We start from the raw sequence: 15,355 nt of genomic DNA on the forward strand, positions 1-15,355 counted from the left end.
GCCCGGGAACTCTTACCCTCCATTGAGTGGTTGAGATTTACGCCCGAAGTCAACAACGTTAGCTGTGGTTAACGGCAAATTAGCTTTGCTACTGCACAGGTAACGGCTGTACCTGTGTCTTACAAACCTCTCGGTTTCGTTAATTGCTCGAGCTGCACCCTATCCAAGTTAGTCAGATGCGTCTAACACCTTGGCGAGCAATATTGTTAGTGTCTATTAATCGTAGTCAGAAATCTTAACACAGCGTGTTAATCATGCGTAGAATGCAGGGAAAGCAAGGCACTAACCACTTCACAACTGATTTCACACCACAAGTGACTTTGTTCGACAGTGCTGAAAAAGTGTATCTTGAAAACCAATTCTGGGAGAATAAAGTTAACGGCTACACCTTAAGTGAACGATTCAGGATTATTTTGTGCAGTTATTCGTAACAATGCTGGTTTACAACAGCCTCACACGGGGCACCATTATGTTGGGGTCAGCGTGTGATCAGAATATGCAAATTACCCTAGTGGTAGGCTACCGGAAGGTTCTACCCTGTCAGAGGTAATTTACATATAAACGAATCGCCAAACAGAAGTAAATTGTTATTTACGGGTTGACAATTACTGATCACTAGCGGTAGGCCACCAAAGTAATGGATTACTGGAGTAATAGATTACTAAGGTAATGTACCAAGTGTAAGTTATGCAAAGCTATAAAGGTTGATTGGAGTAAATAGTCAGTTATCGGCCAACAGCTTTGAGCTAAAAAGGGTCGCCTGACGGGAGGAACCTCCACGGGGTCCAATCGCGAAGGCGGTCCACCAGTGGCACGACCGGTCAACAGGCGTGACGGGTCACTCCTTTGTTGACAACTGCGGGTCAGTGGCGTGACCTACCGAAGCGCCTGTGGACCCACAGGAGGCGACTCGCTGGAGTAACCGGGGAAAAGCTCAAGCTGCGAAGGCGTCACAAATGGCTATTGACCTATCAATGAACAACGGTACTTGATTACGAGTGATGATTAAATTACGGAGAGCAACCTATGATTCAAGTTATCAATGAAACAAACCTGCGATTCGTAAGTCAATAACTGAGGGGAGGCTGAATTACTTCGGTGGAGTGGACCACCGAAGGTGATCTGCAAGTAATTTAGAATGGATTGTTAATCAAACAAGTTTGGTTATTTATCTAATAACAATCGGGAGTAATCAAGGAGGAGTTGGAATTAATTAAGTAAAGTCGGGGTTTACTAATTAAATACAATGAGTTATTTGAATGAGCTAAACCATTGAAATTGAATTAAATGCAGTTAGGATTATTAATTGGATAAACTTGCGCTTTATGAATTAATAATACTGGATAATTGGATGCTGAGATGCACGAAAACCACTTAAAAATGATTAAAAGCACTCTTGAGTATTAATTGAATAAATTGACTAATTTATTAATTAATAAAGCATACAAATTATCTATCTGCAACAAAAATAAATGAACAATAGCTTAGAGACAATTCAAGTTGTGATTAGGTTAACTGGGTAACAGATCAATCAATAATAGTGCGGGTAATTAACCACCGAAAATGCGATGAAACACTTAAAATTATTTAAAAGCAATGCGGGTTATTCCCGTGGAAAACCTGCATTCATTCGCCAACGCCTCCTAGGTGTGTTAAATTACCCAAAGCGTTAAAATCATTGAAATTGATTTAAACCATTCAAACTATTAATCAATTGAATATTACCGTTACTTAATCAAAGTCGGGGCACCAGCTGAAGTTAGGGTCTTAAACGAAACATCAGTCTTAAAAAAGAAAGTTCAATTAAAATGTTTAAATTATTATTTCTGATTGAAATGATAATCGCAATTTAACTGAAGCAGGAAAGGAAGGCTGTAAATCCGAGCACTGACTGTTACAACCAGCAGTTGTCGCTGAAAAGCACACAAAAACCACCAAGAATCGTTCAATTCAACTATTAAGTGTTTATTAACAAACGTCTATTCCTAAATCATCAATCTATGAATCACATCTAATCAATAAACATCAAGCAAGATCTCATAAAACAACACAATACAAAACAAAGCCAGCTAATAAAGTGTGTGTGTGTGTGTGTGAGTGTGTGTGTGTGTGTGTGTGTGTGTTCGAGTGTGGGGGAGCGATGTGTGTGAGTGGGTGTGTGTGTGTTCGAGTGTGGGGAGCGATGTGTGTGTGTGTGTGTGCGGGTTTGTGGAGCGAAAGGGGCGTGACTTGGTGAGAGGGTAATGACCACGAACGTCCACCAGAGGGAGGTAGACGTCGGCGGTCCGGTGTAATCACCCGATCTGGCCACTAGGTGCGCGTCGGCGCGCGGGGCAGTTGTGATGACTTAATGCAACCACCAGATGGCGGTACGAGCGGTTGCAATTACCCACGCGACTACCAGAGGGCGCCAAACGGCTCGGCGACCCGGCGAGGAAATCGATGTGATTACCCACCCGGTCACCAGAGGCGCTCGGCGTGCTCTGCCTGGGATAGCGTGACGTCACTGAGCTCCGCACGGGCCGTAGCCGTCGGGAGCGCGCCGGATTCCTTGTGGCCGAGAAATCCGAGCCGCAGTGAACTACACACGGTCCCAGGGACGCACTGAAAGGAGGCGCTTGGAGGCAGCGGCGGCCGTACCGTGCGCTGGTTAGTGAACAGGGAAACAGAGGAGAAGAGGAGAGAGAGAGAGGAGAGAGGAGGGGGTGTCTGACTGTGTACACTGACGCGACCGCCTCAGCTTACACGTACAGAGTCCAAAAACGGCTGTTCAGGCAGATATGGACTCTGGGAGCAGAAGCGTGAGCTGAGGATGAGGAGGCTCGCGCGTGCGTGCGATGATTCGCGTGGATGGCCGTCCACGCGTAGACACAAAAGTACTCAGAAACAGGGATCGGCGTCCCAAAGTTACAAGTACCAACAATAAACACACAGCAATAATAATATCACGTTATTCTAATTCCTGCCCAGACTCTAAGCCTTACTTGGTTGGACGAGGGGGAAACGTGCTTCCGTGGCCAGGTGAAATCCGTCGATTTGTGGCCGCGGGCGGTTCTCTGGCGTCCCAGAAAATAGAGACCTGACGTGGACTACGGAGGGGAAACCCGTAGTGTGATCCGAGGGGCGATCAGCAGCTTCTTGCGATGAGGGGGGGAGTGAAAAAGCGATGCTCAGGTCGGTCTGCAGACGAGCGTGCGGTTGCAGCGCGCGCTCGGGGTCCGGAGGATGCAAACAAAAAAAAGAAGAAAAAAAGAAGGGGAAACCAAAAATAAAGGGAATTCCCGCTTTTCTTGAGCTCGTCCAGCGAGGTGAAGAAAATTCAGGCCCGGTCCAGGTGCGTTAACACGAGGCGCTTTGTCTCCTTACGAAAAGGTGCGTCTGGGTTGACGCGATTTCGTTTTGGAAGAGGCTGGATCTCTTCCCGGGCCTGAATTTATACCGTTATGATGTCTTCCGGGCTCCCCGCGGCGTTGGCCGTGGTTCAGCCAATCCACGTGGGGTTGGCTTGCGCGTCACCGGGCCGGTGACCCGGTGATGACGGGATTTTGGGTCCCCCTGCCGTCGAGCTGCAGTGCCGCAGCTAGAGGAGGGGGGACCCGGGGGCCCCCCAGGGGGGGGTCATGTGATCAATGGCGAATTTTCCAGGGTTGAGCACATGGTTTCTTTGTTCTCAAAGAAACGTGGCTCACCCCCCTCCTCGCCCCCCCCCCCTTCCTCATGAGGGTGAGTGAACAAAGGATTTTGGCTCCAACACCGATGTCCCCTCAGGAGCTCTTGCTGCAGACCGACAGCTCGGTCCAAGCCGCCACTGTCTCCCTGAAGTGGTGAGATCGATCACAATCAGACCAGATCAGATCTTTTGGCGCTACCTCTTGGGGGCTCTACTCATGAGAGATACGAATATCATCGTGGAGAAAAAGAAAACCTCGTAAATCTGAATGTCATTGCATTTTTTGGGATCTAGGTGGCTTTGACTATTAATACGTGCTGAAGGCGTGAGTTAGATGCACAAAGGCTTTGGCCAGAACATGGCATTTTTTTGCTGATTTATAGATGCTAAATAAACAGTACGTTACAGATAATAATGAAAGTGAAACAGTTTAAAGCATACAGTATTAGACACGGATTAAAACGCAAAAATTAAATGATCTTCAGTTGAGTTGTCCTTGTTGGATGTACTTTGAGTTAAACTGGAGCAGATGTGTAGGGTCACGTTTGACTGTGTTGGGTTTCACTGATCTTGATCCTTTTACTTCCATCCCGTTGCTGATGACAGGATTTGACACACCATAATCTCACTTTAATTTTCTCCTCGTATGAAGAGCCGAAAATATAGTCACTGTAGTAACTTGGCTCCTGTGCTGTACACATTAACCTAACCATGCTGACAGGGAGTGAGCAGAGATGGTAGTGTGAGACGTAGCCAGTTATCAGTACAGACTAAAGAGTGCTTTAAGAGATGATATAGTGATGGTTAATGTTCAGTTTTTGCTCCATTTTCTTAAATGACTCTTGTGCTGTTGTTGATATGTCCAGGCAGAGTCAGCAGGTGGAGAAATACACGTTCGAGCTGATCGAGGAGTTGAAGAGGAAGATGAAAACAACGGAGACCGTTAATCTGGAGGTGATGGAAGTTAAAATGCCCAATCTGAGTAGGCTGTGACAAATTACAATCAAATTACAATCTGAATTCCTGAAGTCGTTTCCAAAGAGTCCTGAAACTGTTTTTCTTCTTTTTGTTGCTCAATAGTCGCAGTTGCCGACGTCGCAAACAATTCTTGAACTCGTCTCGATTTATTTCCCCCCGATTAGAAAGTGCAAGAAAAATTTTTTTTCGCTTGTTGAGCTTTTATGATCTTCATGTTGCGTCACAGTTAACAAAATGATCGCTGCACTGTGGAGAGAATTCTCGATTATTTCACAAGACAGTTGTTCGATCGTTGTATGAAATCTTTTAAAAAAGACAGTCGCAAACGTCCAAATTTTGTAATTTTCTCTTTCTAATTTTAAACATATGTAGGCAAAAATCTGAATCTCTCCTCCTGCTCCTCCTCAGGGGTCTTTCCAGTGTCTCCATCCAGACTCCAAGCAAAAGACTCGCTGTCAGTCTTGTCTTCCGTGTCGCTTCTACAACCTGATCGGTCAGCTGTGTCATCGCAACACGGAAGCTATGGTTAAAGGTCAGTTTTCTGTCTTTTTCTTTTCTGTCTGCCCCTGCTGGCAGCAGACTGCCACTACAGGAAAGATGTTTCCAGGTCATCCAGAATTCAGTTTTCTTCCTCCTAAACATCTTTGAAGGAATCATTTTCTAAATTTTTAATATTATAAAATTTCAAACTCGACTTTACTAGGAGAGAGCTTCAATTATCTTAATCTAAGTCAGTCCTCCCAACAGCAACTAGACAGAAGTCCCATTGTAATCCATGTTTGTATTAGTGTGTATCCAGTCTGTCCATCATTGGCCTCAGCTCAGCTGATGTTGATGTGACAGAATTACGGCACATTTTGTTTACATGGATATTAACTGCAACTTCAAGAAGGAGTTTCTACTTGTGTACTCTCCCAGTGCGACTTGCCTACTCTTCATCCTTCTTGTCTTTTGTGCCATCATGTGAGGTATAATTAAAGGAAAGAACTGGAACAAAGACTTTTTTAGACATGGTTTTATCTTTTTCCTCTCACAGCCACTAAATCCTCTCTGGACGCCCTGAGGAGACGACTTCATGTCAACAAGCATCAGCTGCCCTCCTCTTCCTCGTCCTCCCACAGCAGCAACCTATCAGATCCTCCTGCTCTCTTCAAGGCCTCAATCCAGCTCGCCATCCCAAACATCGTCCTCAGACCCGGTCTGGAGGACATCCAGGTTCTTATCCTACTCAGTCTGCTAGTGTAACTGCTGTTGTGGGAAGAAGAGCATTTCTCTGAAGAACTTTGAATTCAGTCATGTTCTGCAGTTTTCTAAGGTTATTTTGAAGTTTGTGTGCACTGATTGACATAATTACCACTGATAGGGGACACAAATACCTGCCATTCATATTGATGCAGCGTGATACATTAATTCTAGGACTTTTCAAAGAGCTGCAGATCAGAACCAGTTACGTTCTGATCAGCCATAACATTGTTATGCAACAACTGAGTTGAACCATCTTTATTTACATTGTTCAGCTTCAGTTATAAGTGGTAAACGTAAGAAAATGGAAGGATGGTGGGGAGTGAAGGCTGTCTCTCGTCATTCAATCTACCAGACAATCTGAAACTTCTGCAGATGTTAATGCAGGTTCTGAAACTGTCAGGATTCACATTGCAGCATTGAGATTGATAAGATTGTTACTGAGTCTCTAATGTCTGCGTTTCAGAGCATCGTGAATAAGATGGTGAATTCTGTGTTGTCTGCCACTAAAGACGTCCCCCTGTGGAACTTCGCTCATCTGCAGTACAAACAACTGCAGGTACATTCGTCTTCCTGTGGGGTCCCATGATGGCCAGCAGCCAATCACACTCTTGCGCTGTTACCTCTCTCTCAGGTGGAGCAGGCGGCGGTTCGTGATGCAGGCGATGATGTCCCAGTGAAACCGCTGGTGCTGCGTCCTCTGGACCGACAGCTGGCCGAACACAAGAACGTCACCAAGTCAGTCCGTGCGAACCCTCACTCTCTCATCTGTGAATACATGAATGAAAGAAACATCTGTAACCAACCGAGTCAGCGTTACTTAAACACATATAAAGCTGATCCATTAACCAAGCTTGAGTTTTCTCTGTTCGGTTTGATGTTTCATCATTATGAACTCAGACTGCAGATTATGGAGACACAACAGTGGCTTTTTTTTGAGAAGAGGTAAGTTTGAGCCCTGACCGTTTGTGTGTCGGAGCAGGTTGGTGATCCAGCTCGGCTCCATCGTGTCGTCAATGAAATCTCAGGCTGTCGACACTCTGAACCAACTCGCTCACTTCTCTGCTCTGTGGAACCAGGTCTGCGGGAACCTCTTGTTGTTGTTTTTGTTGTTGTTGTTGTTGTGGAGCTGCTCCAACATGTGGATGTGTTTAGGATCCAGAGGAGCAGGTTCAGGCCTTCCTGCAGTCCGACCCGTCACTGACCGAGTTCAACGCTCAGATCTCTTTTTACTCTGTAAGCCATCTTTAATTAACTTCTACTTCAGATCTGCATAATAACCTGTTCACCCATGTTCTGGCAGTTTGTAGTGTATTTAGTGGCTTTTATTTAGTAAAACGTGTGTTTACACTGTGGCTACATTAATTCAATCTTAGTCTGTAATTGTCTCATTCTGTTACATTAAACTTTCCTACAATGAAAGATGACAGGCCAAAGCTAATGTGGGATTAACCGGATTTTCTGGACAAAACTGTTAAAAAAATACATAAAAAAGAAAAAAAACATTTAACTTGCATTTGTTTTTTATGCAACTGTTGTGTCTGTTTGGCCTATTTTACCCATGATGCTTTGCTGTCCCTTGCAGAAACTGGAGGAGCAGATTTCGGAGCTGCCGGCCTATTACACAGTGGGTTCCATCATGTTTGAAACCCATGAGCTGAAACTGTCACTCACTCAAGAGTGTCGTGTCTGGAAACGAGCGTTCGGCGCCGCGCTGAACCGCCGTGCCTCCGCCGACATGAACGACATCCTGACGTTCATGGATGGGCTGACGAAGCGTCTGCAGCGTCCAATCACAGACCTGGAAGATGTTAGAGGAGCCATGGCAGCACTCAGAGAGGTCAGTCTTTCACACATTTACTAAATTCATCCATTTGTCCACTTCTTCACTCATTCACCATGCCGTTTGTTATTTGAGGTCCGGGAGGCGGAGGTTCGTATTGACGCCACCATCGGTCCGGTGGAAGAATCCTTCGCCCTCCTCAACAAACACGAGCTGGTCTTCACCGATGGGAACGCCGAGCGTGTCGACGGCCTGTCGTACGGATGGAAAAATCTCAGTGCTCTGGTAAGACCAGCCAAACCTGTGGCGCGCCAACGCCACTGCAGGAGGTCACCAGTTGTGAGACGCCGTCTGTGTTCTGCTCTGGTTTCAGGTGGTACAGAACCAGAACACGCTGGTGAAGATTCAGCCCGTCATGAAGGCCGACCTGCTGGCCGCTGTGCAGAGCTTCCAGACTCATGTCCAGAGCTTCTACACCAACTACGACCTCAGGTATTCACTGGGCACAGACAGAAGAACCAAAGCCATATAGGCAGCGGAAATGTCTGCATCCTTGTTTATCAGACTATAAATATTGAGGAGGTTTATGGAGCTTTTTTACGTGGTAAACAGGTTCATTTAGACAACAGTGGAAAGGAGACATAAGCCAATCCAAAACATGACAAATGTTTGAGTCTTCCATTTAATCAAAACACACCAATGGAGATGAATGATGAGGGGTAACATATGATATAGCGAGTAGTCGTCCACTGAGATACACTCTGCACCGCAGACCACACTCTTAAAGGCTCTGAAGCTTTCAAAAGTTCTGCTTCCAGGAAATTTTGGGGGGTAAAACAAAATATTTCCGAATGACATTCAGCCCAATTTTTGTTGAAGTTGAAGTGGTTCACAAAGAGTTCCTCTGATGGTTCCTTGTACTTTGGGTGAAGTCTGGTTTAGGGTGCATGAAATCCCCCTTGTGTGTGTCTCTAGAGGTCCTGGTGTGGAGGGCGTGGTTCCAGCTGAAGCGAGCGAGCGGCTGCAGAGTTTTCAGGCTGAGTTTGATCAGCTGTGGAGGAACTACACCACCTACTCCGGAGGGGAGGAGCTGTTCGGACTTCCTGTTAACGGTATGACCGAATGATCCCCCTTCACTGTGGACCATGTCTTAATGAATAACATCCATGCAGTGATGAGTTTGTGTTGGGTCGTCTCTTTTTGCTCAAATCTGCCACTTTGACCTGGAACGACCGTCCTTCCTGCAGAATATCCGGAGCTGCAGAGGATCAAGCGGGAGCTGTCTCTGCTCTCGAAGCTCTACAGCCTCTATAACTCCGTCATTGACAGCGTGACAGGGTACTACGACATCCTGTGGGCTGATCTCAACATTGAGAAGATCAATACGGAGCTGCAGGACTTCCAGAACAGGTAGAACACAGACAGGATAGACATAGAGAAAAGGATGCTGAGGATGAAGCTAGAAGGCAAATGAGCAGGTTCATGGATACAATGAGGGAAAGGTTATTGTCTCCTTATACAGAATGAAGAATTAGAGACCCAATACTGAACCCTCGCGGACACCACAAGCAATGTCTAAGCACGAGGAAGTGTAGTTTCCCTATTTTACACTCTTGCCTCCTCTTTTTTGAATATCTTTTCACACAGTGTAAAACTATCCCCCGATCTCATATTGTTTAGACAGACTTATTGTAGCTTGAATTTTTATTTTGTGTCTTCAGGATCAGGAAGCTCCCGAAGGCACTGAAAGAGTGGCAGGCATTCAGAGATCTGAAGAAGACCATTGATGACTTCACAGAAACCTGTCCTCTCCTTTACATGATGGCCAACAAGGTACCAAACAATAAACAGTTTAATGCATGTTTGCACTGGTTTGAATGTGCATTTTTTTGTATAACAATGCTCCAAAACGCCCGTAACATCCTGTCTCCCTCAGGCCATGTTGAACAGACACTGGACTCGTCTCAGTGACTTGACAGGTCACAGCTTTCAGGTGGAATCAGACAGTTTCTCCCTCAGAAACATCATGGAGGCTCCTCTGCTGAAGTACAAAGAAGACATTGAGGTACTCGTCTTGGAAACACCCAAACATCTCTCATTGTGTGCATATACTAGACATATTAAGCCACGGTTCAGGTCATTCTTTCTTTCCTTTTCTAAATCCTTTCATTGACTTTGGGTGCAAAATTAGTCCCACAGCTTTGAGACGAGTTATAACAAATTGCATTTCTACCTGCAAGATAGTAGCTTTGACTTTTCCTTTTGTTTCTTCACACTGTGTCCATGAGAATCAAACAAAACCCGTGCAAAATGTTCCTAAAAACTGATTAGAAATGAGGAGTCTGAGATCGTTGGTATACAGTACTTTGCAGTAGAATTACCATCACTGCTAAGTAAAACGTTTTTGGAGGGTTTCTAATTAAAACATGATCCGCCAGAGAGAAATCTTGAACGGTTAGAACTACTATGTATACCTGCAAAACAATACCCCAGGACTCTTTTAGTTGGCTGTAATTTTCAATATTAGACAAAAAAAAGACATCAAAGAAACTTCTTTTACCTCTCAATGTCTCAGAAGGAGCTCTGGTTTGATTGTTTCAGGATGTTTGCATCAGTGCGGTGAAGGAGCGCGACATCGAGGCCAAGCTGAAGGACGTGGTGGGCGAGTGGAGCGGACAGACGCTCAGCTTCTCCTCCTTCAGGAACCGAGGGGAGCTGCTGCTGAGAGGAGCCGAGACTGCCGAGAAGATCTCCGCCATGGAGGACAGCCTGATGGTGCTGACGTCACTGCTGAGCAACAGGTGAGGAGGAGAGGAAGGAAGAAAAGCAAGTAAAGCCAGGGAACACAGAGAGGAAGAACAAGGAGGAAATAAATAAAAGCTGGAAGAAGGGCTTGAAAGGAAGGAAACAAAAGCAAAGTAAAGAGAAGGAGGGATACTTAACAAAAATGAAAAATAAAGAAAAGCTGTGTCGTTGGTCCTCGTCCTGCAGGTACAACGCTCCGTTCAAACCCTCCATCCAGCTGTGGGTGCAGAAACTGTCCAACACCTCCGAGATCATCGAGAAGTGGCTGTCGGTGCAGAACCTGTGGATCTACCTGGAGGCCGTGTTCGTGGGCGGAGACATCGCCAAGCAGCTGCCGCAGGTCGATGACCGCTGAACGCAGCTGACCGTTTCTGCTTCTCTTTTCTTTTACACGTCATATAAACTCCACTTCTCTCCTGCAGGAGGCCAAACGTTTCCAGAACATCGACAAGTCGTGGCAGAGGATCATGCAACGAGCGCACGAGATTCCCAACGTGGTGCAGTGCTGCGTGGGAGACGAGACGCTCAGCCAGGTGCTGCTCAAAACATCTGACATATAAAGATGAAACAAGACAAGTTTGGACTTTTGATATTTAAACAGGCTGATTTTGAAATAAGTTCAACGTGTCAGCATAAATAACATCTGTATAATTGTGGCACCATTTTAAAGTCTGTCTTCTATGCCATAAAAATGTTTTTTGTCTTTTTTATTAGCTGTTACAACTGTAGAATAGATAGTTTGTTCTGTTTGTGCTCCTGCAGCTGCTGCCTCACCTGCTGGAGCAGCTGGAGCTCTGTCAGAAGTCTCTTTCTGGTTACCTGGAGAAGAAACGTCTGGTGTTCCCTCGTTTCTTCTTCGTGTCCGACCCCGCGCTGCTGGAGATCCTGGGCCAGGCCTCAGACTCACACACCATACAGGTAACTGGAGTGTGTGTGTGTGTGTGTGTGTGTGTGTGTGTGTGTGTGTGTGTGTGTGTGTGTGTGAGAGCTCCTAGTACTGTACGTAGTTGAGGTTAACTGAAAATACTAAAATAAAGTATTTTAAAAGTGTGTTCTTTGTTCCTGTTTTGCTGTTGTTTCCTGTTTGTGTTGCCTGATAAAATATTCAAACTCTCTCCGTCTGTCAGGCTCATCTTCTCAGCCTGTTTGACAACGTCAACCGAGTCATTTTCAATGAGAAAGTTTACGACCAGATGATCAGTTTTCAATCTCAGGAAGGAGAAACTGTGGAGCTCAGTCAGCCAGTCATGGCACAGGTACACACACTGATGACTTTTACCCTCATTCGGGACTTAATTTCTAACAATAAAGTTGGAAATTTATAGATTTTTTAAAATGATATAACAAATCGGGACAGTTGCCTAAGGTATTAGAATAGCATGTAAGAAAAACTCTCCATCATCAGTACTGAACTGGTTGGAGCTTGTCCTGTCTTTCAGGGGAACGTGGAGGTGTGGTTAGGTCAGCTTCTGGCTGGGGTGAGGCAGACCCTCCACTCCATCATCCGTCAGGCCTACATGGCCATCAGCGACCTCGGCCTGAAGCTGTTGGAGTTCCAGTCGGCCTTTCCTGCTCAGGTCGGCCTGCTGGGAATCCAGATGATCTGGACCAGAGATGCGGAGGAAGCCTTGGTCCTCAGCAAGTCTGACAAGAAGGTGCTGCTATTCGGAAAAACCCAGGAACATAACAGGAAGTGTCGACAGATGGTGTTGAGGTCCACCATTCACCGCTTCTGTTTCGGTGGCCGACAGATCATGCAGACGACGAATCAGAAGTTCCTGGATCTCCTCAACGAGCTGATTGACATGACGACCAGAGAGCTGAGCCGGAACGAGAGGACCAAGTATGAGACGCTCATCACAATCCATGTCCACCAGAGGGACATCTTTGACGACCTGGTGGGTGGACATAAGGACCGGAGACGGCTATCATTATTGTTTTATTCATATCACATTGATCCTTTTACAATATTAATCTATGAAATAAGACTAAAAAGATTATTGACTATTAAATGATTCCGTCTTCGTCTTCCGCCTGATGGCTCCTCTCTGCTCTCTCACATATCACCACTGTGAAGTCTACACTCCATCTACTCTCACTTTGCTGCTCTGTGTCCTTACTTCCTGTCAATATTGACAACCTATTTGCTGTTTTGCAGTGAAGTCATATCTCCACTGCATCCTGTCTGCTCTGCACCTACTTTATGTCTCCACTGTGACTTCACCACTCTGTGTTTTTTGTTTGGAAGAGTCACACAAAGAGCAGGATTGAACCTGCAGCATATTAATTGAGTAAATTATCCCAAAGTAATCCAACAACGTACAGATAAATACAGTACAGATATTCTAACCCCAAGGACCTTGAACTTCAGCTTTCAGTACTCATTATCTAAGAGGCATATTGATCAGTGTCATTTGCAATACTTTCTCACATCATCGCTGTCAGGTGCGTCTCAATGTGCGATCAGCTTCCGACTTCGAGTGGCAGAAGCAGTCGAGGTTTTACTTCCTGGAAGATACGGACAGATGCGTCATCCAGATCACAGACGTGGAGTTCATCTACTGTAATGAGTACCTGGGCTGCACTGACAGACTGGTCATCACACCGCTGACAGACAGGTAGGTAAACAACTTGTCAGAATGATGCCTTCACTGCCCAATTGGAGCTGAAGATGTTGAACATCTGTCCAGGTGTTACATCACCCTGTCTCAGGCTCTGGGGATGAGTATGGGTGGAGCCCCGGCCGGTCCTGCAGGAACAGGTAACGTGTTTGGTGTGAGATTGAAGAGGCAGTTCAGTCAAAATGTGGTTATCTTGACTTCAAAGCTTGTTTCCAGGTAAAACGGAGACCACTAAAGACATGGGCCGCTGTCTCGGGAAGTATGTGGTCGTGTTCAATTGTTCGGACCAGATGGACTACAGAGGACTTGGACGCATTTATAAAGGTCGGATATGCCAACTACTGCATTCCTATTATGTTATTCCTATCAGCCTTCACAGTATTCCCACACCCAGGTGTTTACACACACAGTTTTAAAGACCCTTACTGTGTTTAGTTCACTGTACCACAGCAGCATCACTCTTGACTTTATACTTTCTGCAGGTCTGGCTCAGTCTGGCGCCTGGGGCTGCTTTGATGAATTTAATCGCATCGAGCTGCCGGTGCTCTCTGTTGCCGCCCAGCAGATTTACATTGTGCTGCAGTGCAAGAAAAACAAGAAGAAGCAGTTCATCTTCACCGATGGGGACATGGTTGACATGGACCCCGAGTTTGGAATCTTCCTCACCATGGTACCTGAACTCTGACCCCATGAAGCACCATTAAGTTACTGCTGTTGGAATTTAAACAGCAATTAATACATCAGTTTAAACACCTTGAAACAAGAGTTCTAGAACTGCACAAAAGGTTTTGGATAAGGATTTCCTTAAAAGCCTCCAGTTTGACAGACCTTCAGCTGAACTAAACAATAAGCAGAATGGGAGAGTTGATTGATGTGTTTCCCAGCCGAAGGTCTGGAGTCGATGTACAGTAGAAACCATCACACCTCACCCCAGTCTCCTCACCCCTCCAGAACCCCGGGTACGCCGGCCGTCAGGAGCTTCCCGAGAACCTGAAGATTCAGTTCCGCACAGTGGCCATGATGGTCCCGGACCGGGCCATCATCATGAGAGTTAAACTGGCCAGTGCCGGTTTCCGTGACAACCAGGTCCTCAGCAGGAAGTTCTACACGCTCTATAAACTATGTGAGGAGCAGCTTTCCAAACAGGCGAGTGGACAAAAAAGCAGTAACACTGCCGATACCAAATACTCTGTGTGTGTATCAAAGTCCTGTATTCAGCTTCTTCTCAACAGTAATTCTCTCTGTTGTGTCTTCACTTCAGGTCCATTATGATTTTGGTTTGAGGAACATTTTGTCCGTCTTGAGGACGCTGGGAGCTGTGAAGAGATCGAACCCATCTGAACCAGAGAAGACGGTGGTGATGAGAGTCCTGAGAGACATGAACCTCTCAAAACTGGTGTGTTTGTTCATTCTCAGCACAGTTCTGAGGTTGGGCACAATACTAAATTACATAATATATAATTAGAAGTTACTGTAATGCAACTACTTTTAACTCGTATCATATCAGTAACTATTTTGCTCAACACTGATTATGTTGGCCTGGCAAAGAAAAACAACTGTTACCATCAACATCCAGCTGTTGTTGAAGTTACTATTTCACTAAACTCCTGTTTACTGGAGAAAAAGCGCCTTTTTAATCCTAAATTGTCACAGTCCTCCTCACAGCAACTGTCAAATAGAAACACAAGTTGCCTCATCAAGTAACTAGTTACTTTTGATTTTCAGCTAATCGCTCGACAACCTCCTCAAGGAGAACCAGTGATGAATACAGATTTATTTGGTCACCGCAGTGAGAAATGTTTATTGTCTGTTTCTTTGTGCAGGTGGACGAGGATGAGCCACTTTTCATGAGTCTGATCAATGATCTGTTTCCTGGGATTGGTATGTTTATCTCTCACGACAACCTTATTTAAAACCATGTTATTCAGAACCTTCTTCTAATCTTTTTAAACTATCAGTAGAGACAATCACATAAATGCCTTCAGGATATTGAGTCTGAGGTCTTTGGCCTACCAGATCTTATCACTGTGTGGATTTATATGAACGATCTAAAGTCCGGTGTCCTTCCACAGTTCTGGATAAAGCCGGGTATCCAGACTTGGAGGCGTCCATCTTCAGTCAGGCTCAGCAGGCCGGCCTCATTCCTCACCCGCCTTGGATCCTCAAACTGGTTCAACTGTACGAGACACAGAGAGTCCGACATGGTAAGACCTGTATAGACGGAGCAGGAGCTGTTGTTGTCTTTAATCTATTGAG

At 45.5% G+C, this 15,355-nt stretch overlaps 1 protein-coding gene across 1 annotated transcript in view; it reads left to right on the top strand.

Annotated features, from left to right (window-relative positions):
• The window catches only part of LOC308125899 (dynein axonemal heavy chain 5-like), a gene marked incomplete at both ends in the record, with an annotated part of 63,442 nt that overhangs the window by 21,565 nt on the left and 26,522 nt on the right, over nucleotides 1-15,355 (top strand). The window contains 30 exon segments of the mRNA XM_080489939.1: nucleotides 3,769-3,824; nucleotides 4,537-4,624; nucleotides 5,057-5,180; nucleotides 5,685-5,863; nucleotides 6,357-6,449; nucleotides 6,525-6,628; nucleotides 6,873-6,969; nucleotides 7,046-7,126; nucleotides 7,476-7,730; nucleotides 7,809-7,958; nucleotides 8,047-8,165; nucleotides 8,649-8,785; nucleotides 8,921-9,083; nucleotides 9,395-9,506; nucleotides 9,610-9,738; nucleotides 10,275-10,474; nucleotides 10,665-10,818; nucleotides 10,901-11,011; nucleotides 11,241-11,396; nucleotides 11,606-11,734; nucleotides 11,918-12,133; nucleotides 12,230-12,376; nucleotides 12,924-13,096; nucleotides 13,169-13,239; nucleotides 13,316-13,423; nucleotides 13,582-13,769; nucleotides 14,051-14,245; nucleotides 14,361-14,495; nucleotides 14,923-14,980; nucleotides 15,172-15,303. Of these exon segments, the coding sequence (XP_080346065.1) occupies nucleotides 3,769-3,824; nucleotides 4,537-4,624; nucleotides 5,057-5,180; nucleotides 5,685-5,863; nucleotides 6,357-6,449; nucleotides 6,525-6,628; nucleotides 6,873-6,969; nucleotides 7,046-7,126; nucleotides 7,476-7,730; nucleotides 7,809-7,958; nucleotides 8,047-8,165; nucleotides 8,649-8,785; nucleotides 8,921-9,083; nucleotides 9,395-9,506; nucleotides 9,610-9,738; nucleotides 10,275-10,474; nucleotides 10,665-10,818; nucleotides 10,901-11,011; nucleotides 11,241-11,396; nucleotides 11,606-11,734; nucleotides 11,918-12,133; nucleotides 12,230-12,376; nucleotides 12,924-13,096; nucleotides 13,169-13,239; nucleotides 13,316-13,423; nucleotides 13,582-13,769; nucleotides 14,051-14,245; nucleotides 14,361-14,495; nucleotides 14,923-14,980; nucleotides 15,172-15,303 (4,060 nt within the window).

Source organism: Lipophrys pholis, assembly GCF_963383615.2.
Source record: "Lipophrys pholis genome assembly, chromosome: 20".
In the NCBI taxonomy this organism is placed as follows: domain Eukaryota; kingdom Metazoa; phylum Chordata; class Actinopteri; order Blenniiformes; family Blenniidae; genus Lipophrys; species Lipophrys pholis.